Here is a 26,188-nt window from a genome sequence, read left to right on the forward strand (position 1 = left end):
CAAAACTCCTGCACCGCACGCTCATGCCAGGCTCCGGGTTACGAAGAAGAGGTGGGTTGGGGGTGTGGACGAGAAAATGACGAGGCAAGGGGGTCCCATCCAGGTTAGATTGCGTGACTATAAATGTGTCGTTAAACCCGCCACTACCCGCTCCTCCGATTAGCACGGCTGGCTAAGTATGGTGCAAGAGAAGTTCAACATACATACCAACAGCACGCTCACCCCGACCATAGCCTCTCTTACCCCTCTCTCTCACTCACTCCGGGCCACAGCCTCACTCACCCAACTCACTCACTCACCCAACTCTCTCACTCACTCACCCCTCACTCGCTCACTGGCTCACTCACTCACCCCTCTCTCACTCACTAGCTCACTCACTCACCCCTCACTCACTCACTCCAGACCACAGCCTCACTCACCCAACTCACTCACTCACTCACTCACCCCTCACTCACTCACCCCTCACTCACTCACCCCTCACTCATTCACTCACTCACCCCTCACTCACCCCTCACTCACCCCTCACTCACCCCTCACTCACCCCCACGCCCCTCACTCACTCACTCACCCAGCCCGCACACCCCCCCCCCGCCCCAACTCGCGTCCACCTCTCGCGCTCACCCCCCCCCCCCGCGCCCCCCCCCCCCGTGACCACGGCCTCACCTCTCGCACTCACCCCCCCGCGCCCCCCCCCCCCCCCCCGTGACCACGGCCTCACCTCTCGCACGCGCGCACCGTCCACGCGGCGATGATCCACAGCGAGATGCTGAAGACGAGCAGCACGGTGCCGGGGCAGATGGTCATGAGCGTCTTCATGACGAAGCGCGTGTTGAAGTTGATCTTGTTGAGGGCGCCGATGCTTCGCGACGACGCGTCCGTGAACAGCTTGCTGTGCAGCAGCATGACGCGCGCGATCAGGTAGAGGCGCAGGAACATGGGGATGGAGAGGACGATGTCGACGTCGGCCTCCACCTGCGAGGCGTCGTGCGTGAAGGCGAGCCGGGCGCGCCACGTGAACGTGTAGTGGCCCGGCACGGGGTGCACCGCGCAGATCGACAGCTCGAGGGCGATGAAGAAGATGCGCTCCCACGTCATGGCGATGCGCCAGTCGTCCGCGCCGTTGTCCACCATGAAGAGCTGCGCGCGGGGAAAGGGGGGTGGGGGAGGGGGGTTGGTGGGTCAGGGGAGGATGGGCACCCGCGAAGGTTAGGGTCAGCCTCGACTCGGCTGATGAGGCTGTGAATGTTGAAGCCGTGTTGGACCAGTGGCTAGCCTGATTCTGCTGATGAGACTGTGAACGTTGAAACCGCATTGAATCAGTGGCTAACCTGACTTATAATGATGAGACTGTAAATGTTGAAGCCGTGTTGAACCAGTGGCTAAGCTGACTCCGCTGATGAGACTGTGAATGTTGAAACGGTGTTGGACCAGTGGCTAACCTGACTTATACTGATGAGACTGTGAACGTTGAAACCGTGTTGAACCAGTGGTTCATCGTTAGATAAGTCTCACTTTGCTGATGAGACTTTGAATGTTTAATACAAATGCTGCTGGAAAATAAACCCACTCCCAGAAAGCCATTTGGCTAATGCAATGTAAAAGAAAAACGTCATTTCCTGTGGAGACACAAATATGGGAAGCAGGTGCATTGTCATCGTATTCATTGGCCAATCACACCTCCATGTTCTATGGTTCTTTCGATAAAGTCACGTACATAGATATGAATGCCTGCAGTCACGAAAGTTTTAAGTCAAAACACCTTCATATATAGAGGACTGCAGATCGTGGTGTCATCGCTGCCTGGCTGATGTAGCTGCCTTCCCACTCGTTTGGGGTTCCTACTCCTGGCAACGCTGAGTCGTCCCCCTCTCTGAGTCGTCCCCCTCTCTGAGTCGTCCCTTCTCTCTCTCTCTCTCTGTGGTCCCCATCGCTCTCGAAGTCATCCACTCCCTCTCTCTCTCCCTCCGAGTCGTCCCGTATCGCTCTGTACGAGGGGGCGATCACTGCAGTAGCGTCGATACAGAGTTACACCTTCAAATTAAAATAATTATGAATACAAACTAATTCTTAATAATAATATTGATTCGTTTACTTTGTATCCTGCTATTTTTTGTTCCTACATTTGCTTTGTAATTATCATTTTTATAATATTCTAATAATTATTTATGATAATTATTCATATTCTTATTAATTTGCTTACTTTCTATCCTGTATCTGTTCTCATTACATTTTGTTGCGTCCAACATTTTCTCCGTTGACAATGTGTAAAAAAATAAAAAAAAGGCCTTATAACGAATTTGTATCATTTTTTTTTAAGCTTCGCGCAAATCTTTCCGCGGTGTTCCCGAGTCAGCTGCGTCCTTCCGTCTCGTCGCCTTGAATCACTCGCCTACTTCAACATCAACATTGATAATGATAATTCACAGACGGGCCCCAGTGAACGCAACGGGCTTCTTTTAATTAGGGAGCGTGCTCTTCGTTTAATGGCCGTGGATCAATCACGCGGCAGCGTGACAATCAATAGGTGCGCGGGATAAAAATAGCGCAGTGCCACGGCTACAAGGGGAGCCCCCATCCCCCTCCTCTCCCCGCCCCCCTCTCCACCCCCTCCCCCCTCTCCTTCTCCCCCACCCCCCCTCCTTCCTCCTCCTCCCGTTCTCCTCCCCTCCATCTCCCCTGCCCCCCAACTCCACTCATCTCCCCCCCCCCCAATTAATCTACCCCTGACCACCACATTCACCCTGACCCCCCCCTCCCCAATTACTGAATTAATAAATGACCCAGGCCGCGCGTAGTATGAACTGTATGTTGAACTTCTTTCGCACCGTACGCAGCCAACCGTAACATGGTACGAAGGGTGTGTGACTGGAAAAGATTCACGGTGAAGTCTCACAGAGCGAGGGGGTGTGGACCCCTTACAGCGCGAGACGCGATAACAGCACACGCGCTCACCCAGCAGCTGACAGGACATCACAACGAGAATTGTGAACAATTAGAGTGTCGACTTCTAGTGTTGCACTGCCGTACTGTGTACACTCGTTCCGGGAAAGAGAGAGGGAGGGGACGACTTAGAGAGAGAGAGGACGACTTAAGGAGAGAGAGAGGGCGACTTAGAGAGAGAAAGAGGACGACTTAAGGAGAAAGAGAGAGGACGACTTAGAGAAAGGGGACGACTTAGGGAGAGAGGACGACTCAGAGAGCACGACGACTTAGAGAGAGAAAGGACGACTTAGAGAGAGAGGACGACTCAGAGACGCCAGTAGGAGGAGGAGGAACCACAGACGAGGAGCGGGGCGGCAGCAGCAGCCACAATGCCGCGAGGAACCGGCGCTACCAACAATTGCCCAAGCTTTGCTGTCCTCTATGCATAAAGGTGTTTTCGGCCAATTAATGAGCGTTCATACGTATGGGAGGAACCCAAAGCATCCGGAGACAACGTCCGCGTGCGAGGGGGAAACACTCCATCCCGTACAGAGGGAACCGGTGGAATCCGCACTCTGCTGTGCCGCCTACTCCTGGCGAGCCGGGGCACGGCAAGGGAGCTTCACAACAACCCCATCTGCGTGTGATCCACCCACCCGCGCTGCCTGCCTCCACATTGCTGCCGGATTGCAGGCAGCCACGTGCAGCGGCGTAGCCACCACCACCACAACCACCGACACCACCACCACCACAACCACCACAACCACTACCACCACCACAACCACTACCACCACTACCACCACAACCACAACCACCGACACCACCACCACCACAACCACCACAACCACCACAACCACTACCACCACCACAACCACCACCACAACCACCGCCGCCCGGCTGATGCAATGACCGGGTCATGGTGGCGAGAGGGTGCTAAGGTGGCTGGCTGTGAGATGTTAACCACCTCGCCTGCTATACATGAGGTAGTGGGTTTGATCCGTGACGCCTGCTGCTGTATATTCCCAGTTTGCGTGTTCTCTCTCTCTCTCTCCCTGTGGTCGCGTGGATTTTTCTCCGCGTCTCCCGTATTTTGCCCGCACATTTAACATCACGCGATCAGCGTATTTGGCTACCGCTCTTCATTCACACGCGATGAGCCACTTGGTCGAGCTATCATTTGCGATAGGCCTGGTGGCTGGCTGAAAAATATCCATACAGCTCAGTGGAGCCTTACCTGGGTAACATAAATTTTAAAGAACGTTGTTAGTTTAGTTTAGGGTCGAGGTGCACATCGCGGATACTGCGGAGAGATGCGCCAGCCAGAACAGCAGCAAGGCAACGGTGGCTATGCCACGCTGATGAGTTCTAACAACGATGAAACCAGTTATATATATACACACATGGGTCGTCTCGGTTTGCCCCTTGCTGCTGGCAGTTTTTTCGTGACAATGTTTCAATTCTGGGCCCCCTATTTGAGCTGGTCAGGGGGCTGCCACCCAAGGCTCTGTGCGGGATCGTGATGCCAAGGTCCATGTTACGGAATCTCGGGGGGAGGGAGGAGGAGGGGGGGGGAGGTCACCATTCAATTTGGGGGGGGGGATTTTCTTGTTATGTTTGCGTCTCGTGTGTATTATTTCTTTGTTACTTTCCGTCTCGTTCGTACAATTTTCGCTCGGCCAATTGCTGCACCAAATAATTGGCATACCGACTGCATCCATTCATTCCAACCCAAGGGGTGGGGGTGGGTGGGGGTGGGTGGGGGCGTTGCATGGTCGATCTCCACCCAGCACCCAATCCGCGTTGGGTGAGTCAGGACGTGGGCTCGCAACGCATTTTTTGGGTGCACTTTGATTTAAAATAATAATAATTTTCACGAGTTAAAGGGGCCCTCTTTAAAAATACACAGACACGCACACGCGCTGGGCCGTTGCGAAGTTTCAAGACCGGCCTCTGACACAGTAACTACTTGCCGTTACTACGCTGGCCATAATTTACCTATTTAAACATTTTTTTTACTTTACCAGGTATGGCCCGACCGAGCTATACAACAAGAGGGACCTGACTTTCACAAATTATAGCTCAACCAAGTGGCTTATCGTCATCACGTGGTCATTTATCAAAGCCAAATACTCGAGACGCGTGATGTTGATTCTACATGTGGAGGAAAATCACTGGAGGACCCGGAGAAAAATCCACGCGACCACGAGGAGAGAGAGACACACAAACTCCAAATATACAGTAGGCGTCAGTCAGGATCGAACCCACAACCTCCTGTATACCAGGCGAGGTAGTTAACATCTCCTAGCCACCGTGATGATGAGACTTGACTTTTAAACAACTTCTATTGCCGCCAGCAGCAAAAGCACTGGAGGTTATTTAAATATGAAATACAGAGTCACTAGCAAACAAATGAAAATTAACGCTACAAATCGACGCGCTGTGGTGCTAAAAGCACCGCGCACAATACAAAAGAAAAGTCATGTGGTTGTGGTGTCATTTGAGAGAGAGACGCAAACTCCAAATATACAGCAGCAGGCGTCAAGGTCGGGGTCGAACCCACGACCTCCTGTATACCAGGCGAGGTAGTCAACATCTCCTAGCCACCGTAATGATGAGAGAGAGACGCAAACTCCAAATATACAGCAGCAGGAGTCAGGGTCGGGATCGAACCCACGACCTCCTGTATACCAGGTGAGGTAGTTAACATCTCCTAGCCACCGTGATGATGAGAGAGAGAGACGCAAACTCCAAATATACAGCAGCAGGAGTCAGGGTCGGGATCGAACCCACGACCTCCTGTATACCAGGCGAGGTAGTCAACATCTCCGAGCCACCGTGATGATGAGAGAGAGACGCAAACTCCAAATATACAGCAGCAGGAGTCAGGGTCGGAATCGAACCCACGACCTCCTGTACACCAGGCGAGGTAGTCAACATCTCCTAGCCGCCGTGGTGCTCTGACCAGAGCCTCCACTCACCCTCCTCCCGCCGGCATACTCGCTTGATGGCACCAATTAGCTTAATTAACAGCGCGGTAGGTAGGTAATGAGGTATGTTATTGTCGGCTCCTTCTCGCTCGCCTGTAAATTGCCGCTCCGAAATTATCATTCACAGGCGTCGAGTTCCGACGGAGCGGAGCGCGGAGGCAAACATCGATTACTCCGCTCGCTAAATAACCCACTCCCCCACGTCGCCCCCACCCCTCTTCCGTGACGAGTCAAAAGTTCTCTCCTGGCCACGGCCACAGTGGGAATCAACGCGCAGTTCAGATGACGTTTGGCCACTACTATGAATGGCCCACGTGCGGTGATGGTGATGATGATGACCATCAATACTCTAAACGTGTGATGTCGATTCTACATGCGGAGGAAAGAACTGGAGGAACCGGAGAAAAATCCACGCGACCACGGGGAGAGAGAGAAACTACAAACTACAAATATACAGCAGCAGGCGTCAGAGTCAGGATCGAACCCACGACCTCCTGTATACCAGACGAGGTAGTGAGCATCATCATCACCATGACCATCATCATCAGCCGCTTCGAGCTGTCATCACGTGCGACCAGATCACCCAGGGCTCAGTGGCCTTGACCTGTTGTGTGTGTGTACAATAGAGACGTGCAGAGGTTATACCTTTGTACCTGATTTCTAAACTACATTTTTCTTGCCGTGGGTTTCCCACCTGATGATGATCGCTTGTGTTGCAATCGAAACGTCGGGAGTTATTTTTATTTTAGTTTATACCTACGTATGGATCCCTGCAGTCACGAAAGCTTCAAATCTAGATTAAACTACATTCACTATTTTTTGTGTTCTAGCAGGTAAGGCCTCCACTGAGCTAGGCAGCTCTTGTTCAGAAGCGACCTGGCGATCACAAATGACAGCCCAACGAAGTGGCTCATCATCATCATCACGTGGACATATAAAGCAGCCGAATAATCTAAACGCGAGGGGGAGGGGGGAAAGCCAGAGGACCCGGAGAAAAATCCACGCGACCACGTTGGGGATACACAGCAGGCGGCGTCGTCGTCAGGGCCAGGAGTATACCTCCTGTACACCAGGCGAGGTAGTCAACATCTCCTAGCCACCGTGATGATGATGAGAGAGAGACACGCAAACTCCAAATATACAGCAGCAGGCATCAGGGTCTGGATCGAACCCACGACCTCCTGTACACCAGGCGAGGGAGTCAACATCTCCTAGCCACCGCGGCGCCCAAGTGAGTGGATGTAACACAATAACGCCGGCGTGGTGTGTCGAGGCGTTCTCTCACTGCCCGCGGTTGGAACAAGTCGCCGAGGTTTATGCGATGGGGGTAGGATAACTCAACACGTCCATCGATAGCACTGCACGTGATCCTAAATGTGTAGATAGATGATATAGTACACATGCTGATATAGTACACATGATGATATAGTACACATGATGATATAGTACACATGATGATATAGTACACATGATGATATAGTACACATGATGATATAGTACACATGATGATATAGTACACATGATGATATAGTACACATGATGATATAGTACACATGATGATTTAGTACACAGGATAGGCTACACGTTTTGGGAAGTGGCCTTTCCTCAATGCAAGGGCCGTTGCCAGAAACGTCGCCGATTAATTATTTGCATTTCCTTTTAAAGCCAGGGTGCTCCGTTTACAAGTTGTGTGTTGAGTTTTATTAGTTGGTCATTGTGCGCCACTGCCAACGCAGATTTTTTTTTGTCAACATTAGTGGGCGAGTGTCTTAAAAAGAAACAAAGACAAAGATCCCCCGTATAGCCCCAACATACCGTAGGGGCAAGTGCTGTTAGCGAGCAGCACCTACGAAGTTAATTAAATGCACCCGTCAGCCACCCCAACCATCCTCCACAGCCCCCTGGGCAGGTCTCGTGTCGTGGGGTAAAGTGTGAGCACCACCCACCTCTTCCAAGGCACCTCGTCAGCGCGGAAGGAATGAGTGGGCGAGGGGAAGAGGAATTCTTTCCATCGTACAATTAATTCAGTGCTCTTGTCGTCTGTATATTTGGAGTTTCTGTGTGTGTGTCTCTCTCTCTCTCCCCGGGGTCGCGTGGATTTTTCTCGGGGTCATTCCGGTTTTTTTTACCCTCCACATTTAAAATCAATGTCATCACGCGTTTAGAAAGTATTTGGCTGCAATGCGCTTTCACGTGGTGGTGATGATGATGAACACTTTCATGCGGAGGGAGCTGGTAAGAACGTTGGGTTGCTCGGTCAATGGCCAGGGTCAACGGCGGCGTGGTGTATTCCACAAATATGGCCGACTGTGAGGGCGGGCACAAGCCGGCGTGAGTAGGTTAAACGTTGAGTTTTATAAGGGCACCACGGGGTGACCAGCCCCTCCCCACCCAGTCTCACCCCTCACACCCCCCACCCAGCCCCACCCTCCCGTCCCCCTCCCCACCCTCCCCACCCAGCCCCTCCCCACCCTCCCCTCTCCACCCAGCCCCACCCCTCCCATTTTTGGATGCACGACAGACGGACAGGAGATTCCTACCGCCTCTTCATTGAGTTTTCGTTTTTGATGGCCAGGTCTCTTCTGAAAAAGAGCTGCATAGCTCAATGGGCCTTGCCTGGTAAAATAAAAAATAAAACTGTTTAAAGGGATGCTGACACATGGGCGTGCCTAGTTAGCGACGCACAAACCGCATCGCGCGGCGCTTTCGGATGCACTTCCGCGGCCGTCTGGAATGCTCTTCCTTTCCGATATAATTAAGAAGCCATTGGGAGCTGTGCACTTTTAAATCATCATCATCGAGATTAACCAACTCATTTCTTCATAACAGTTGTTGTGTTTAGTTTCTTGTCCTTCCCCCCCGCGCCCCGCACCTCCGATTAGCACGATTGGCTACGTAGAGTGCGACAGAAGTTCAACGCACGTGCACACACACTGGGCGTGCACACGCACTGGGCGTGCGATCCCAGAGGCGGTCGGTTCGAGTCCATCTCCAGGACACGCGCGGTCGAAGCGACGTTGCAGAGTTTCACTACGACAGGAGGAGACGTCGTTCGCCAGCGGTGTCAGCCACGGCGGCCAATTGGAACCCGAGCTGCGGGGACTGTCCACCTCCTCCGAGACGTACAGGGCCCCCCCGCTTGGAAGAGTAGACCAATTACCCTCCCTGGCGGGGCTGTCTAGGAAGCTCCGTCGTGGGTTCGATCCCGGACCCTGGCGATGTTGTATATTTGGGGCCTGCGTGTTCTCTCTCTCTCTCCGTGGTGGTCGCGGGTTTCCTCCGGGTTTTGAAATCCCTCCACATTTAGAGTCGACGCGCGTTCAGTTTATTTGGCTAAACATGATATAAATTTCTAACCCCTCGCCAAACCTCCTACGCATTTCACAAGTAGTACTAATCGCATATCTGCATTTCCCATAAATATGCTAAATTCCTCTTGATATGCTAATTATTTTGCCAAGGCGCTCTTCGCCCCCTCCATCCCAGCTTAAATAGTCGCTCCAAGCCTGGGGCTTGCCATTCAGACTCTGTCTCCTCGACAGACCTGTTCTCCACCTGAGGACGGCTACTTGCGTTGTGGCCGAAACGTCGTGAGAATTATTTTATTATGTTTTATTTTTATCATTTTATTATTTCCATTCTACGTGACTTTACCGAAAGAACCAAGAAGATGATCTAAATTGAGGTTATTTGCCTAAACATTATATCAATTCATGTTATTTGGCTATACATTATATAAATACAGGTTATTTGGCTATGCATTATATACATTTAATGTTATTTAGCTATACATGATATCAATTCAGGTTATGTGGCCGTGCGTTATATAACTTCCCACGTGTGGTGACGATGATGAGTGAGCATCACGAACAGCCCAGGCCACCTCGGAAACAGCGCCAACAGGTTCCACCTTTGTACCGGTTTCTAAACTAAAACCATCGTTTGTGATAGCGACCTGTTCATCACAAATCATAGATCAACTAAGCGGCATTTTGTCGTGTGGAGATTTAGAGCAGTAGCCAAATACTCTGAACGCGTGGTGATGTCGGTTCTAAATGTGGAGGAAAAAATCGGAGGACCCGGGTGAAAAATCCACGCGACCATGGGGAGAGAGAGAGAGACACGCAAACTCCAAATACACAGCAGGTGTCAGGGTCGGGATCGAACCCACGACCTCCTGTGTACCAGGCGAGCTAGTTAACATCTCCAAGCCACCGTGATGATGATGATGACAGAGAGAGAGAGACGCAAACTCCAAATATACAGCAGGCGTCAGGGTCGGGATCGAACCCACGACCTCCTGTGTACCAGGCGAGGTAGTCAACATCTCCTAGCCACCGTGATGATGATGATGAGAGAGAGACACGCAAACTCCAAATATACAGCAGCAGGCATCAGGGTTGGGATCGAACCCAGGACCTCCTGTGTACCAGGCGAGCTAGTCAACATCTCCTCGCCACCGTAGCCTCTCCTCCATCACGGAGGCTCTTGCGGGAGTTCACGATAATCCGCAATGGCCTCTATCGCGGCGGGTAATCTCATCGAGAGAGAGCGAGAGAGAGAGCGTGAGAGAGCGTGAGACTTTTTTTTTGACTTTTATAAGTTTATTTCACCAGCGCAAATTGCGCTGGAATATTCCGGTTCATTCAATACACCTGCCTTTATGGCAACAAAAATTATACAACGTCATCCCGCACCACATCGCCACCGCCCCACAGCCAGTGTCCGGTGTGCTTTTCAAAACCACTCAGTGCACCTGCCTTTATGGCAATTAACGCTCATCGTCATCACACACCACGTCGTCACCGCTCACAGCCAGTGTCCGGTGTGCTCGTCATCCGGGCTCTCACACCCCTCTGCCTAGCAGAGTCGCTCTTCCGCTCCCACCTCCTCACCCTCCTCCCCGGCTGGCGGCGGCGGTAGTGATGTCTTCTTCAACGCCGCGGGGGGGAAAGGGGTGATGGGGGGGGATGGTGGCTGTTTTCTGACCTTGTTCATCAAGGCCTTTACCCGGAAGATTTCCTGGCGGCTATATCCGAACGTGCTTGGGTCCTGGACCACCCGCCGGGCTGTGCTCATAAAGTTCTTCCTGTTGGGGAAACTGTCCTGCACACGGATGTTTCGTTTCCCATACGACCATTTCAGGAAACCAAGGAGGTATTCGGGGGAGCACTCCATCTCGGGCATCGGAGGCCAGCTCATCGGCCTTTCCGCCTGTCCCTTTGGGGTGCCGCCGCTGACGCCGCCCACCCTGCTCCCTTGCGACGCCGGGCTGGGCGAGGCTGAGTCTGACTCGTCGTCGTCCGTCAGCATTGGCCCCGTTCCGATCAATAAATCCAACACCCGGTTGGCCTCCCAAGCACTGAAACCGTAACCGTGTGGATCCCAATCCACGTCCATTACCACCTCCGCAAGGGAGCGCTTATCGGGGAAAGCCTTCATCAGCTCTTTCACCGCATTCCCCTTTTTCTTCCTTTCCATCTCCTTCAACCATAAGAGGAGGGTTCTGGGCGTGCACTCCCCCGGCCTAGCCTCATTCCTCCAACCTCCGAGCTTCTGGGGGTACTCCTTCTCGTCCAGATCGTCCTCCGAGTCATCACTACCAGCCACGGCTACAGCCCTCCCGTCGGCGCCAACCCACCCTCCGGTATCCGCCGACGTTCCGGGAACGGGGACCTCACCGGGCTCAGTCCCAAGTGCGTGCAGCTTCCTCCAACCCTTCGGTCTCTTGGCCCGCCCCGTGGCGGACGAGGGGATGTTTTTTGGAGGCACGAAACTGCCCGGCACCCAACTGGCGCCCGCGGCGCCCAGCAAAGTTAGGTCCGGCTGCTGCACCCCCTCCGTCGCCTCTGCCAGAGGTACGCTACCTCTGGTCTTCATGGCCTCTCTCTCCATGTTCTCCCAGCAGCTGCCGCTCTCTGCAGCACTTTCTCTTTCGGTCGTCGTCAGCTCCATGCTCCCCTCCTCGTCGCCCCCTGGGCCGTGTGAAGGGAGGCCCTCCCGGGCTGCGGCTCCGCTCGGCTCAGCACTGGCGCTGGCGGTGAGTGCGTGCAGCTTCTTCCGACCCTTCGGTCTCTTGGCCCGTCCCGTGGCGGACGAGGGGGTGTTTTTTGGAGGCACGAAAACGCCCGGCACCCACCTGGCGCCCGCGGCGTCCAGCAAAGTTAGGTCCGGCTGCTGCACCCCCTCCGTCGCCTCTGCCAGCGGCACGCTACCTCTGGCCTTCATGGCCTCTCTCTCCATGTTCTCCCCGCAAACGCCGCTCTCTGCAGCACTTTCCCCCTCGGTCGCCGTCAGCTCCATGCTCCCTTCCTCGTCACCCATTGGGCCGCGTGAAGGGAGGCCCTCCCGGGCTGCAGCTCCGCTCAGCTCAGCACTGGCGCTGGCGGTGGTCGACGGTTCTTTCCTCCCGATGCCGGGACGGGTGGAGCCGGGCTCGGCGACCGCGCTCTCGGCGCCACCACGTCCGCCGGGTTCGCGCCGCTGGTGGTCTCCAATACCTTTCCCTCTGTCTCCACTGGGCAGCCGGCTGGCTGGCTGACCGTCTGTCCGACGTCGCCAGCTATGGCCGCCCTCTTCGGCTGGCCGTTTTCACGCTTGCCCATTCTCCTCTTTTTCCTCGCGCTCCTAACAGCGGCGGACTTTCCACCGTTGTTGTCATTCTCATCAACAGGTGCCGGCTCTCCGCACTCCGGTGCAGTGTCGGCGTCTCCCTGCTGCTGCTGCTGCTGCTGTTGTTGCTGCGGCAGCTGTTGCTGAGCCTCTTGCCGCGGCGGCGGCAGCGGGGGGGGCTCTCTCTCCCGCTGCTGCTGCTGCTGCTGCTGTCGCTCCTGTTGCAGCGACGCCCGCTGTGGGTGCTCCCGATGCTGCTGCTTCTGCGCCTCATGCTGCTCACACTGCTGCCGCTGCTGTTGTTGTTGCTGCAGCATCGGTGTTGTCTCCTTCGTTGCAGCTCCACTCCGCTTCGTTCCGGTGGAGCAGTTTTTCTTCAGGTGCCCGGCACCACCACACGCGTAGCAGCGTGGCTCGGCCGTGGCCAGGTATATTGTATGGACGCGGCCGCCAGCGGTACGTTTGATGGCCACGTCCAGTTCGGTACACCCACTCTTGAGCACGAGGAACACCTGTCGTTGGCCTGACAGGACGTGCCTCAGTTCCTTCCTTTGCGTTCTTATGTGCAGCAGAACAATGGGCGAAACCACAACGCCGTAGCGTTGCAGTTCCACCCTTAGCTCTGCGTTCGTGAGGTATGGTGGTGCGCCGGAGACGGTCACTCGAACAGCCGGTGTAGAGAGCGGGCTGCACTGCACGAGCCGCCCCCCCTCCCCTCCGACGCAGAGCCCGGTCTCGACGACACGCGCCGCCACCTCCACCGTGGCCACGTAGATCACGTAGCCCCGGTTCTCCCTCTGTATTACTCGGATGGCTGCCGGCCCGGTGTGCGCCGCCACCGCCTCAGCGACGTCGTCAAGCGGCGTCCCCAGCGGAGGGAAGCAGCGAAACCCGTGCCGATCTGTGAGGGCTTCCATGCTGCCAGGCTGAGCCATGGTGCTTGCATGGCAGCAGCGCAGTGGTAGCGAAAATTAATCGTTAAAAAAAATAAAAGTGATAAAAAAAAGTAATCACCCCCACACAAAACAAGCACACAACAGCACACAACCACGCAAACTACCAGCCCAACAGGTGAACAAACAAAAACAACGACCACATAAAACGACAAACACACCAACCACACCACACCGACCACACCACACCAACCAGCCTACGAAACAAACAAAGGAAAAAGGACGATCGAACAGAAAAGACGACAGACAATCGAACACCTACGCACACAATCAAGCAACCAAACACACAAACAAAAACCGACAAACAAGACGAACACCAGTGGTGTTACACCAGGTGATAAAAACCACGAGGCAGATAAACAACCAAACAAGCAGACAAACAAAACAGCCACACATACAAACGCACAGACCAGACAACCACACACACGCACAGACAGGCACACACACGCTCAGGCCAAACACACAGCCGAAACCACACACAACCGAACCAACAAGTAAAACCAAACGAAACCGCACAATCAGACACACATACAAATAACCAAAACGACAGATAAACGAACAAACGCACGCGCAAGCAAACACATAAAACAAAACCCTCACCAGACAGGCAAGGAGGACGAACACACGCGGTGTTAAACCAGGTACAAAGCACCAGGCCAACACACAACGCGACCAACCAAGCAGACAAACCAGCAGAACAAACGCACAGACAATCACACAGACCAGACACACACACAACAACAACAGTAGTAGTAATGAAGAACTGCTACTATAGCAGGCTGATGTGCGGGGAGAAAGACGCAGAAAAGAAACAGCGTTTTTTCCCCAGTTCACCTCTCTCTAGCCCAGGCTCAGGCTCACACCTGAGCCCAGGCCCCCATCCACACCAACGTTAGGGCAGGAGCTCAGGTGAAACCCAGCCACACCCAACGAGAGAGAGAGCGAGAGAGCGTGAGAGAGAGAGAGCGAGCTCCCGTGTTCAATTGAAGGAGCTGGCGAGTCCGACGCGAGCGACGGATTCCGCTTGCGAGCAGCGTGCGACCTTTCTCTGCCGCCTGCCGTGTGACCGCGCACACTCGGGGACTCAGCCACCCACCCCAGGCAACAGCCAGCCACCCACCCCAGGCAACAGCCAGCCACCCACCCCAGGCAACAGCCAGCCACCCACCCCAGGCAACAGCCAGCCACCCACCCCAGGCAACAGCCACCCACCCACCACACCCCCCCACCAACCCCCCACCCCATCCCACCCCACCCCTCTCGTGCCCGCGGCTTAGCTCGTTACCATCGGGCACCGTGGTGGTGGTGATGGTGGTGATGGTGGTGATGATGGTGGTGATGGTGATGGAAGTGGTGATGGTGGTGACGGTGATGGTGATGGAAGTGGTGATGGTGGTGATGGAAGTGGTGATGGAGGTGGTGGTGGTGATGGGGGTGGTGGTGGGGGTGGTGGTGGTGATGGGGTGGTGTTGGTGATGGTGGTGGGGATGGTGGTGGTGATGGTGGTGGGGATGGTGATGGTGATGGTGGTGGTGATGGTGATGGGGGTGGTGGTGATGGGGGTGGTGGTGGTGATGGGGGTGATGATGGTGGTGGTGATGGTAATGATGATGATGATGGTGGTGGTGGTGATGGTGGTGATGGTGGTGATGGTGACGGTGATGGTGGTGATGATGGTGGTGATGGGGGTGATGGTGACGGTGATGGTGGTGATGATGGGGGTGATGATGGAGACCCGTGGTGTGGCGGCCAGCGTGCTGCGCTACGTAAACCCGCGTCCCGAGTTCCCGTGGCTCGCACCGTGCAGGTGACACGGCGTGCGTGACACCGTCTGCATAGCGGTGACACTCTGTCTTGTGTGCGAGTGCTGGATGCGTCTGTCTGTCTGTCTGTCCGCCTTGCAGAGGTCGCAAACGGGTTTTGATTCCTTACCCGTACCCGTACCTGGCCGCACCAGGGTCGCAAACGGGTACCCGATACCCGGCCGGGTACGGGTAGCCGGGTATCGGGTAGGGTACGGGTATCGGGTACCCGATTGCGACCTTTGCCGCCTTGTGTGTGTAAACAGTGTATATGTGTGTGTTTTTATGAGTGCTTGCGAACGGCACTTGCCCCAACAGTTCGTGAAGGCTATGCGGGGGATCTTAGTCTTTGCGTGTGTTGCGAGTGGGAAGCGGTAGTCCAACAGTTAGCGCGCTGCGCTACGAACGCGGCGTCACGGTCAACACCGGTGACGATTATCTGGACCGGTCCTGGGCCTCCTCCCATAGGTCGACTCAGCCTCAAACGAGTGCCTGGCTGCGGTGTATAGTGAACATCGCCACTGGGGGAGGCAAAGGCGGCCGGGCGTGGTGCTGGCCACCCACCCCCTCGTGTACCGTGCCGGACTTCATAGGTTGCTACTCGCTAACAGCACTTGCCCCAACAGTCTGATGGTGGCTGCAATGGGGGGCCGTGAGTGGGGCAGTGGCGGACCCAAGGTTGGGTGGGGGAGGGGAGGCGGGTGGGGAGCGATGGGGGGCACTTGCCCCCCACTCACCTGCACCCCCTCTCACCCCCCCCCCCCCCCCCCACCTTGAGACTTTGAATATTGGGGCGCCACAGTGGCGAAATGTTAACAACCTCGCCGAGTACACAGGAGTTCGTGGGTCCGACGCCGACGCCTGCTGTCGATTTTGGACTTTGCGGCGTCTCTCTCTCCGTGTCTCTCGCTCCCCGTGGTCGCGTGGAGTTTCCTCCCGGGTCCTCCAGGTTTTTGCCCTCCACATTCAGAATGAACGTCACCACGCGTCCAGAGTGATTGGCTGCTGCTATACTTTTCACACGCGATGACGACGACGACGACGACGATGACGACGATGACGACGACGATCCACCACTTCGTTGAGCTATCATTGGTGAGGGCGAGGTCGCTGCTGAACAAGAGCTATGCAGCTCAGTGGGCCCGAGCTGGTCAAATGAAACGTAGTTTTTAGTTGAGTTGCTCTTGTATTTGTATTTAGGCGCCGTCCATTAATGACATCACGCGATTTTGGACAATTTTTGACCCCCCCCCCCCCCCCTCGTCACACGGGGTCACAAAAAGTCAGACCCCCCCCCCTTCAATTATGACGTCACAAAGTTCTGCCCCACCCCCCCCCCCCAAAATAAAACATGCTTCAAATCGCTTCAAACTATTGTCATTGTAGTGCGCATTTAATGTTCTAGGAGAAAACATTTATTAAAAAGTATATTAATTAAGTAGAACGTGTTGTCTATATTTATTTCAAGTTGGGCATTTTTATGTGACGTCACATTTCTCAACCCCCCCTCCCTCGTCACACATCGTCACAAATGTCTGACCCCCCCCCCCCCCTAGGTGCGTGACGTCATTTATGGACGGTCCCTTAGCGGGTAATGCACGTGGCGCTGTTTAGCTGTTGAACCCCCCTCCCCCGCCCCCCCCCCCATCCCCTGCCTCTAGAGTATGGGCTATAGGGTGTGGTGTATCTGGTATAGGATATTTCGAGTACTATAGGGTATGGGTATAGACCACTCACGAGGATGACCGCCGCACCTCGCCACCACACGAAGAGGCTAACTGTGCACAGAGTGTGCCGCAACCAATGGCATTGTTCATCATTAGATGTTTGGGTTCGGCCAAGAACGTAAGTGTGGCCAGATGTGTCGTCGAAACCTTTCACCACCTGACACAGCCAAACAAATGTAATTGTCACGTGGTGTACAAGCGTCTAACAATGCGCCCATTATTCATTCAGCTCACTCACTCGCCCCACCCACTCAATCATTCACTCACTCATTCACTCACCCCACTCACTCACGCGTTCACTCACACGCCTACCCAGTCATTCACTCACCCAGTCATTCACTCACCCACCCACCCACCCGACTCCCTCACCTCACTCATCCCACCCACTCACTCATTCACTCACACGCTCACTCACTCACTCCACCCACTCAATAATTCACTCACTCACTCGCCCCACCCACTCACTCATTCATTCACTCACACGCTCACTCACTCAATCATTCACTCACTCATGTACTCATTCACACGCTTACCCAGTCATTCACTCACCCACCGAACTCCCTCACTCACTCACTTACCCCACTCACTCACTTACCCCACTCACTCACCCACGCACTCACACACCCACCCACTCACCCACACCACACTCGCTCACAGTGGGCGAGTTCAAGAGCAATTCTCTCGACCAAATTCATCAGCAATGAAATACAACGACAACGATTGTCATTCAAATGTCGCCCAGAATCCTCAAGACAGGAACCAGGAAGGCAGAGTTAATCCACGATGTGAGATTAACAATCCGTTTGGGCTTGCTGGATTAGCTCCGGCAGGACTGGAGCAGGGAAAACAATCATTTTAACACTTACTGCTCACTAGTCGTAGTCGGCTTTGGCTACCAATAGTATCCGTACTAATACTTTTTTAAAACATATGGGTTGGATCGCATGAATATACATGTGTTGCTAAACCCGCCACCATCCGACATAGACGATTAGAAGGGGTTTGTCACGTGAACAGAACGTGGCCAAATAGGTGACTGGTTCAGCACTAACCGGCTGTGTGTTTGGAGAGTTAACCCACTACAACATTAACAATTGTAGTGTAGTGTATAGTGTAGTGTATATTGTAGTGTATAGTGTAGTGTATAGTGTAGTATACTAGTTTAGCACTAACGAGTTGTGTGTTTGGAGAGTGAACCCACGACATTTACAATTATAGTGTAGTGTATAGTGTAGAGTATAGTGTAGAGTATAGTGTAGTAGTGTGTAGTGTAGTGTATAGTGTAGTGTATAGTGTAGTGTATAGTGTAGTGTATAGTGTAGTGTATAGTAGTGTATAGTGTAGTGTATAGTGTAGTGTATAGTGTAGTGTATAGTAGTGTATAGTGTAGTGTATAGTGTAGTGTATAGTGTAGTGTATAGTGTAGTGTCCTAATCTTGATTTGAAGCTTTTGTGACTGCAGGAATTCATACTCTTTGGTTCTTTCAATAAAGTCACGTGGGTAGAAAAAATAACTGATAAATGACGACGTTTCGATAGCAACACCAGCCATCGTCTTCAGGTGAATTGTTTTTATATACAGCAGGCGGCCTGCTGGGGAGGGAGTTTAGCTCCTACAACCGAGAGTGTGAGACTGAGTGTAAGGCTGAGTGTGAGACTGAGTGTAAGGCTGAGTGAGTCTGAGTGTGAGCCCGAGTGTGAGTGTGAGACTGAGTGTGAGTCTGAGTGTGAGTCTGAGTGTGAGTGAGTGTGAGTCTGAGTGTGAGACTGAGTGTGAGTCATAGAGTGAGTGTGAGTCTGAGTGTGAGTGAGTGTGAGTCTGAGTGTGAGACTGAGTGTGAGTCATAGAGTGAGTGTGAGTGAGTGTGAGTCCGAGTGTGAGACTGAGTGTGAGTCTGAGTGTGAGTCATAGAGTGAGTGTGAGTGAGTGTGAGTCCGAGTGTGAGACTGAGTGTGAGTCTGAGTGTGAGTGAGTGTGAGTCTGAGTGTGAGTCATAGTCTGAGTGTGAGTGAGTGTGAGTCTGAGTGTGAGTCATAGAGTGAGTGTGAGTGAGTGTGAGTCTGAGTGTGAGACTGAGTGTGAGTCATAGAGTGAGTGTGAGTGAGTGTGAGTCCGAGTGTGAGACTGAGTGTGAGTCATAGTGTGAGTGTGAGTGAGTGTGAGACTGAGTGTGAGTCTGAGTGTGAGACTGAGTCTGAGTGTGAGACTGAGTGTGAGACTGAGTGTGAGACTGAGTCTGAGTGTGAGTCTGAGTGTGAGACCGAGTGTGAGTGTGAGACTGAGTGTGAGTCTGAGTGTGAGTCTGAGTGAGTGTGAGTCTGAGTGTGAGACTGAGTATGAGTGTGACAGTGAGTGTGAGTCTGAGTGTGAGACTGAGTGTGAGTGTGAGACTGAGTGTGAGTCTGAGTGCGAGTCTGAGTGTGAGACTGTCAGCGACTCTGACCTGTATCTCGCGCGCGTGGTAGACCACGATGAGTCCGAGCAGGATGAGGGTGGAGAGGCTGATGAGGCACTTGAGCGCCAGGGAGATGTTCGACGTCTGTCAAGCGGCGGCGACGAGGAGGACGACGACGACGACGAGGAGGTGGTCGTCGTGGTGGTGGAGGTCGACAGAACACAGCACACACACAGCACACACACGCAGCACACACACGCAGCACACGCATCACGTCACGAACGACACACAGCACACACACACATAGCACACACACAGCACACACACGCAGCACACACATCACGTCACGAACGACACCGCACACACGCAGCACACACGCAGCACACATACGCAGCACACACACAGCACACCACACACACACAGCACACACACACACAGCGCACACACACACACAGCACACACACACACACACAGCGCACACCACACACACAGCGCACACACACAGCACAGCACACCACACACACAGCGCACACACACAGCACACACACACACGCAGCACACACACACATAGCGCGCACACACACAGCACACACACACACAGAACACACACACACAGCACACCACACACACAGCACACCACACACACAGCGCACACACACAGCACACACACACACGCAGCGCACACACGCAGCACACACACACATAGCGCGCACACACACAGCACACACACAGCACACACGAACGACACACAGCACTCGACAGCACTGGGAGAGCTACGCCACTTTTAAATAATCATCATCCGATTATCACGGTTGGCTACGTACGGTGCGAAAGAAGTTCTACATACAGACAAAGATGCCCCCATATAGCCTTTAACAGACTGTTGGGGCAAGTGCCATTTAGCGAGTAACAGCTATGAAGGCCGGCACGGCACACGAGGGGGTGGGTGGCAAACACCACGCCCGGCCGCCTTTGTCTCCCCCAGTGGCAACGTTTAAACACCGTACCAGGTACCCATTTTTTAGGCTGAGTCGACCTACACACAGAGTGGTGCACAAGCACACTTCAACAACAACAAAACTCACCACACTCATGGCTATGGAAAAAAGGGTCATTGCCCGAAACGTTGACGCATTATATAAATAAATAAATAATATGAAGGCCGCGTGGTTACTGAGGAACCCGTCGATTCGTTTGTGGTGCCGCGTCGAGGCCGGGACACGTGACGGGATCTATCAGAGGGGGGGGGGGGCGGTGGGGGGGGAAGGTGGGGGGGGTGGGGGGGAGGTGGGGGGGGATGTGGGGGGGGTGGGGGTGGGAGGTGGGGGGAGGTGGGGGGGTGGGGAGGTGGGGGGGGGGATGGAGCGACTTCGACGCAGCCGACACGACGGGTGACGCGAGGCGATGGTGGAGAGGCCAGGGGCGGTGCTGCGAGGAGTGAGATGAATGAGTGACGGCGAGAATGAGTGGAGAATGAGTGACGGCGACGAGGGGGGGAACTTAGAGGGAGGGTCAATAAAAGGTGCTCGAGGGGAAGGAGGGGGGGCGAGCGAAGAGGAGAGGAATGGGCGATAGAGAAGAGGTGGTGGTGGTGGTGGCCACCTTGAGTCTGCTGCAGTGTGTGCGTGTGGACCACCTTCCACAGCGCACGCAGCCAGCCAGAGGGGCGGGGGAAGGGCACGAGCTGGTAGCACATGCAGGCGGGCACACGTCTCGTCCACACCACCGCAATGCAGGCCACAGCAACACAATCACTCGCCCACTCACCCACTCGCCCACTCACACACTCACCAACTAACTCACCCACCAACTCGCCCACTCACACACTCACTCACTCACCCACTAACTCACTCACCAACTCGCCCACTCGCCCACTCACCCACTAACCCACTCGCCCACTAACCCACTCGCCCACTCACCCACAACGACAAAGACCCCCCGTGTAGCCCTTTAACAGACTGTTCGAGTGGTTCCCGAGCACCGATGGAAGTCTCGAACGGCACGCGAGGGGTGCGTGGCCAGCACCACGCCCGAGTAGCGATGTTTACACACCACGCCAGGTACTCATTGGAGGCTGAGTCGACCTAGGGGAGGCCCAGGACCGGTTCAGATAATCGTCACGGGTGTTGGACTCGAACTCGGGTTGCCGGGTTCTTAGCGTAGGATACCAATGGCGACACCACCCACCCACTCACTCACCCACCCACCCACTCACCCACCCACAAATACTCACCGGTCACTCATCTCCCCACCCACTCACCCACCAGTCACTCACCCACCCACACACAAATACTCACCAGTCACTCACCCACCCACTCACTCACCCACCCACTCACCCACCCACTCACCCACCCACACACAAATACTCACCAGTCACTTACCCACCCACTCACTCACCCACCCACTCACCCAGTTACTCACCCACCCACTCACCCACTCACACACAAATACTCACCAGTCACTCACCCACCCACTCACTCACCCACCCACTCACCCAGTTACTCACCCACCCACTCACCCACCCACACACAAATACTCACCAGTCACTTACCCACCCACCCACCCACACACAAATACTCACCACTCACCCACTCACCAGTCACTCATCCACCCACCCACTCACCCACTCACCCACTCACCCACCCACTCACCCAGTCACTCACCCACCCACACACAAATACTCACCACTCACCCACCCACTCACCAGTCACTCATCCACCCACCCACTCACCCACTCACCCACCCACTCACCCAGTAACTCACCCACCCACCCACACACAAATACTCACCACTCACCCACACACCCACACACAAATACTCACCACTCACCCACACACCCACTCACTCACCCAGTCACTCACCCACTCATAAATACTCACCACTCACCCACACACCCAGTCACTCACCCAGTCACTCACCCACCCACACACCCACTCATAATACTCACCACTCACCCACACACCCAGTCACTCACCCAGTCACTCACCCACCCACACACCCACTCATAAATACTCACCACCTCACCCACACACCCAGTCACTCACACAGTCACTCACTCACCCACCCACACACCCACTCATAATACTCACCACTCACCCACACACCCAGTCACTCACCCAGTCACTCACCCACCCACACACCCACTCATAAATACTCACCACTCACCCACACACCCAGTCACTCACCCAGTCACTCACCCACCCACACACCCACTCATAATACTCACCACTCACCCACACACCCAGTCACTCACCCAGTCACTCACCCACCCACACACCCACTCATAAATACTCACCACTCACCCACACACCCAGTCACTCACACAGTCACTCACTCACCCACCCACACACCCACTCATAATACTCACCACTCACCCACACACCCAGTCACTCACCCCAGTCACTCACCCACCCACACACCCACTCATAATACTCACCACTCACCCACACACCCAGTCACTCACCCAGTCACTCACCCACCCACACACAAATACTCACCAGTCACTCACCCACCCACTCACTCACCCACCCACTCACCCACCCACACACAAATACTCACCAGTCACTTACCCACCCACTCACTCACCCACCCACTCACCCAGTTACTCACCCACCCACTCACCCACTCACACACAAACACTCACCAGTCACGCACCCACCCACTCACTCACCCACCCACTCACCCAGTTACTCACCCACCCACTCACCCACCCACACACAAATACTCACCAGTCACTTACCCACCCACCCACCCACACACAAATACTCACCACTCACCCACTCACCAGTCACTCATCCACCCACCCACTCACCCACTCACCCACTCACCCACCCACTCACCCAGTCACTCACCCACCCACACACAAATACTCACCACTCACCCACCCACTCACCAGTCACTCATCCACCCACCCACTCACCCACTCACCCACCCACTCACCCAGTAACTCACCCACCCACCCACACACAAATACTCACCACTCACCCACACACCCACACACAAATACTCACCACTCACCCACACACCCACTCACTCACCCAGTCACTCACCCACTCATAAATACTCACCACTCACCCACACACCCAGTCACTCACCCAGTCACTCACCCACCCACACACCCACTCATAATACTCACCACTCACCCACACACCCAGTCACTCACCCAGTCACTCACCCACCCACACACCCACTCATAAATACTCACCACTCACCCACACACCCAGTCACTCACACAGTCACTCACTCACCCACCCACACACCCACTCATAATACTCACCACTCACCCACACACCCAGTCACTCACCCAGTCACTCACCCACCCACACACCCACTCATAAATACTCACCACTCACCCACACACCCAGTCACTCACCCAGTCACTCACCCACCCACACACCCACTCATAATACTCACCACTCACCCACACACCCAGTCACTCACCCAGTCACTCACCCACCCACACACCCACTCATAATACTCACCACTCACCCACACACCCAGTCACTCACACAGTCACTCACTCACCCACCCACACACCCACTCATAATACTCACCACTCACCCACACACCCAGTCACTCACCCAGTCACTCACCCACCCACACACCCACTCATAAATACTCACCACTCACCCACACACCCAGTCACTCACCCAGTCACTCACCCACCCACACACCCACTCATAATACTCACCACTCACCCACACACCCAGTCACTCACCCAGTCACTCACCCACCCACACACCCACTCATAATACTCACCACTCACCCACACACCCAGTCACTCACCCAGTCACTCACCCACCCACACACCCACTCATAAATACTCACCACTCACCCACACACCCAGTCACTCACACAGTCACTCACTCACCCACCCACACACCCACTCATAATACTCACCACTCACCCACACACCCAGTCACTCACCCAGTCACTCACCCACCCACACACCCACTCATAAATACTCACCACTCACCCACACACCCAGTCACTCACCCACTCACTCACCCACCCACACACCCACTCATAATACTCACCACTCACCCACACACCCAGTCACTCACCCAGTCACTCACCCACCCACACACCCACTCATAAATACTCACCACTCACCCACACACCCAGTCACTCACACAGTCACTCACTCACCCACCCACACACCCACTCATAATACTCACCACTCACCCACACACCCAGTCACTCACCCAGTCACTCACCCACCCACACACCCACTCATAATACTCACCACTCACCCACACACCCAGTCACTCACCCAGTCACTCACCCACCCACACACCCACTCATAAATACTCACCACTCACCCACACACCCAGTCACTCACACAGTCACTCACTCACCCACCCACACACCCACTCATAATACTCACCACTCACCCACACACCCAGTCACTCACCCAGTCACTCACCCACCCACACACCCACTCATAATACTCACCACTCACCCACACACCCAGTCACTCACCCAGTCACTCACCCACCCACACACCCACTCATAAATACTCACCACTCACCCACACACCCAGTCACTCACAGTCACTCACCACACCGCAGGTCACCTCACTTCTCTTTCCACTTCCCTTGCACCGTTCCACTTTGTCCCCCCCCCCCCTCCCCCCCCACAAGTTCTTACAATAACCTTGCTCGATAAAAACCCACAATAATATAGACTAGGTGACGTTTCGGACCTGAGCCCTTCTTCATAGCACACGAAGGGATGGTACGTGCGTGTCGTTGACACAGGAAGTGTTGAGTTGACTTGCTGTTGTTGGCTGTGCTTTGTGCACCGCCACAAACGCAGCAGCAGTAGCAGCACCGCAATGTTTTCAAAACGTGAACTCATCCAACGTTGATCGTGTGTTGGGTGGAGGCGGGTGCACAACACACATTCTACCCACGTGGCGATCTCACCCAGAAAGTCGATTGTGAATCATAAAACCGGTCTCGGGAAAGCCCTACAAGGTGTTACATTTAAGAGTGGCGTTTATTTACTATTCACTTTTTTCTTCTTGGTTCTTTCGGTAAAGTCACGTAGAAGGGAAGTAATAAAATAATTAAAATAAAACATAATAAAGTTATTCTCACGACGTTTCGGCCACAACGCAAGCAGCCGTCCTCAGGTGGAGAACAGGTCTGTCGGGGAGACAGAGTCTGCGTTGTGGCCGAAACTTCGTGAGAATTATTTTATTATGTTTAATTTTTATTATTTTATTACTTCCCTTCTACGTGACTTTACCGAAAGAACCAAGAAGATGAATCCCTGCAGTCACGAAAGCTTTAAATCGAAAAATGTTAACTTTTTGTTTTACTTTCACAGGTAAGGCGCCACTGATCTGTGCAGCTCGTTTTTAAATCCTTTATATTAAGTTCGCGTGCTTGCTTGCTTGCTTAGGACCGTGCAAAACTTTCGGTCGTTTTTTAACCCACTTCCCGTGATCCAACCGAGCTGACATTTTCCACACAGACTCGTTGTGCCAGACAATTATTGTTCGTGAAAAAAAATTCCCAAAATTTTACACTTTTTAGGCAAAAAAAATTTATTTTACATATATTCAAATAGAACGCATTCATGGCTTTGGCTGAACATCACAGTGCAAGAGCCCAGAGCGTAACCCCTCCACAGGCCGTGGTGGAGTAGCGCATTTAGTAGCGCCCTCGCTTCCCATGCCAAAGGTCGCGGGATCGATCCCCGCGTCCTCCACAGGCGAATATATTTTTAAATCCTTTATATTAAGTTCGCTTGCTTACTTAGGACCGTGTAAATCTTTCGCTC

At 54.0% G+C, this 26,188-nt stretch overlaps 1 protein-coding gene across 1 annotated transcript in view; it reads right to left on the reverse strand.

The window, feature by feature from the left end:
- Positions 1-714: 714 nt before the first annotated feature.
- LOC133355215 (small conductance calcium-activated potassium channel protein 2-like) overlaps positions 715-26,188 on the reverse strand; it is a 42,363-nt gene continuing 16,889 nt past the window's right edge. Inside the window, exons 2-3 of the mRNA XM_061572577.1 lie at positions 19,448-19,543; positions 715-1,137 (exon numbers count right to left, since the gene is read on the reverse strand). Coding sequence (XP_061428561.1) covers positions 715-1,137; positions 19,448-19,543 — 519 coding nt within the window. The remainder of the gene's footprint in view (positions 1,138-19,447; positions 19,544-26,188) is intronic.

This window comes from Lethenteron reissneri, chromosome 50 (assembly GCF_015708825.2).
Source record: "Lethenteron reissneri isolate LAM-NWPU_2019-01 chromosome 50, ASM1570882v1, whole genome shotgun sequence".
Classification (NCBI taxonomy): domain Eukaryota; kingdom Metazoa; phylum Chordata; class Hyperoartia; order Petromyzontiformes; family Petromyzontidae; genus Lethenteron; species Lethenteron reissneri.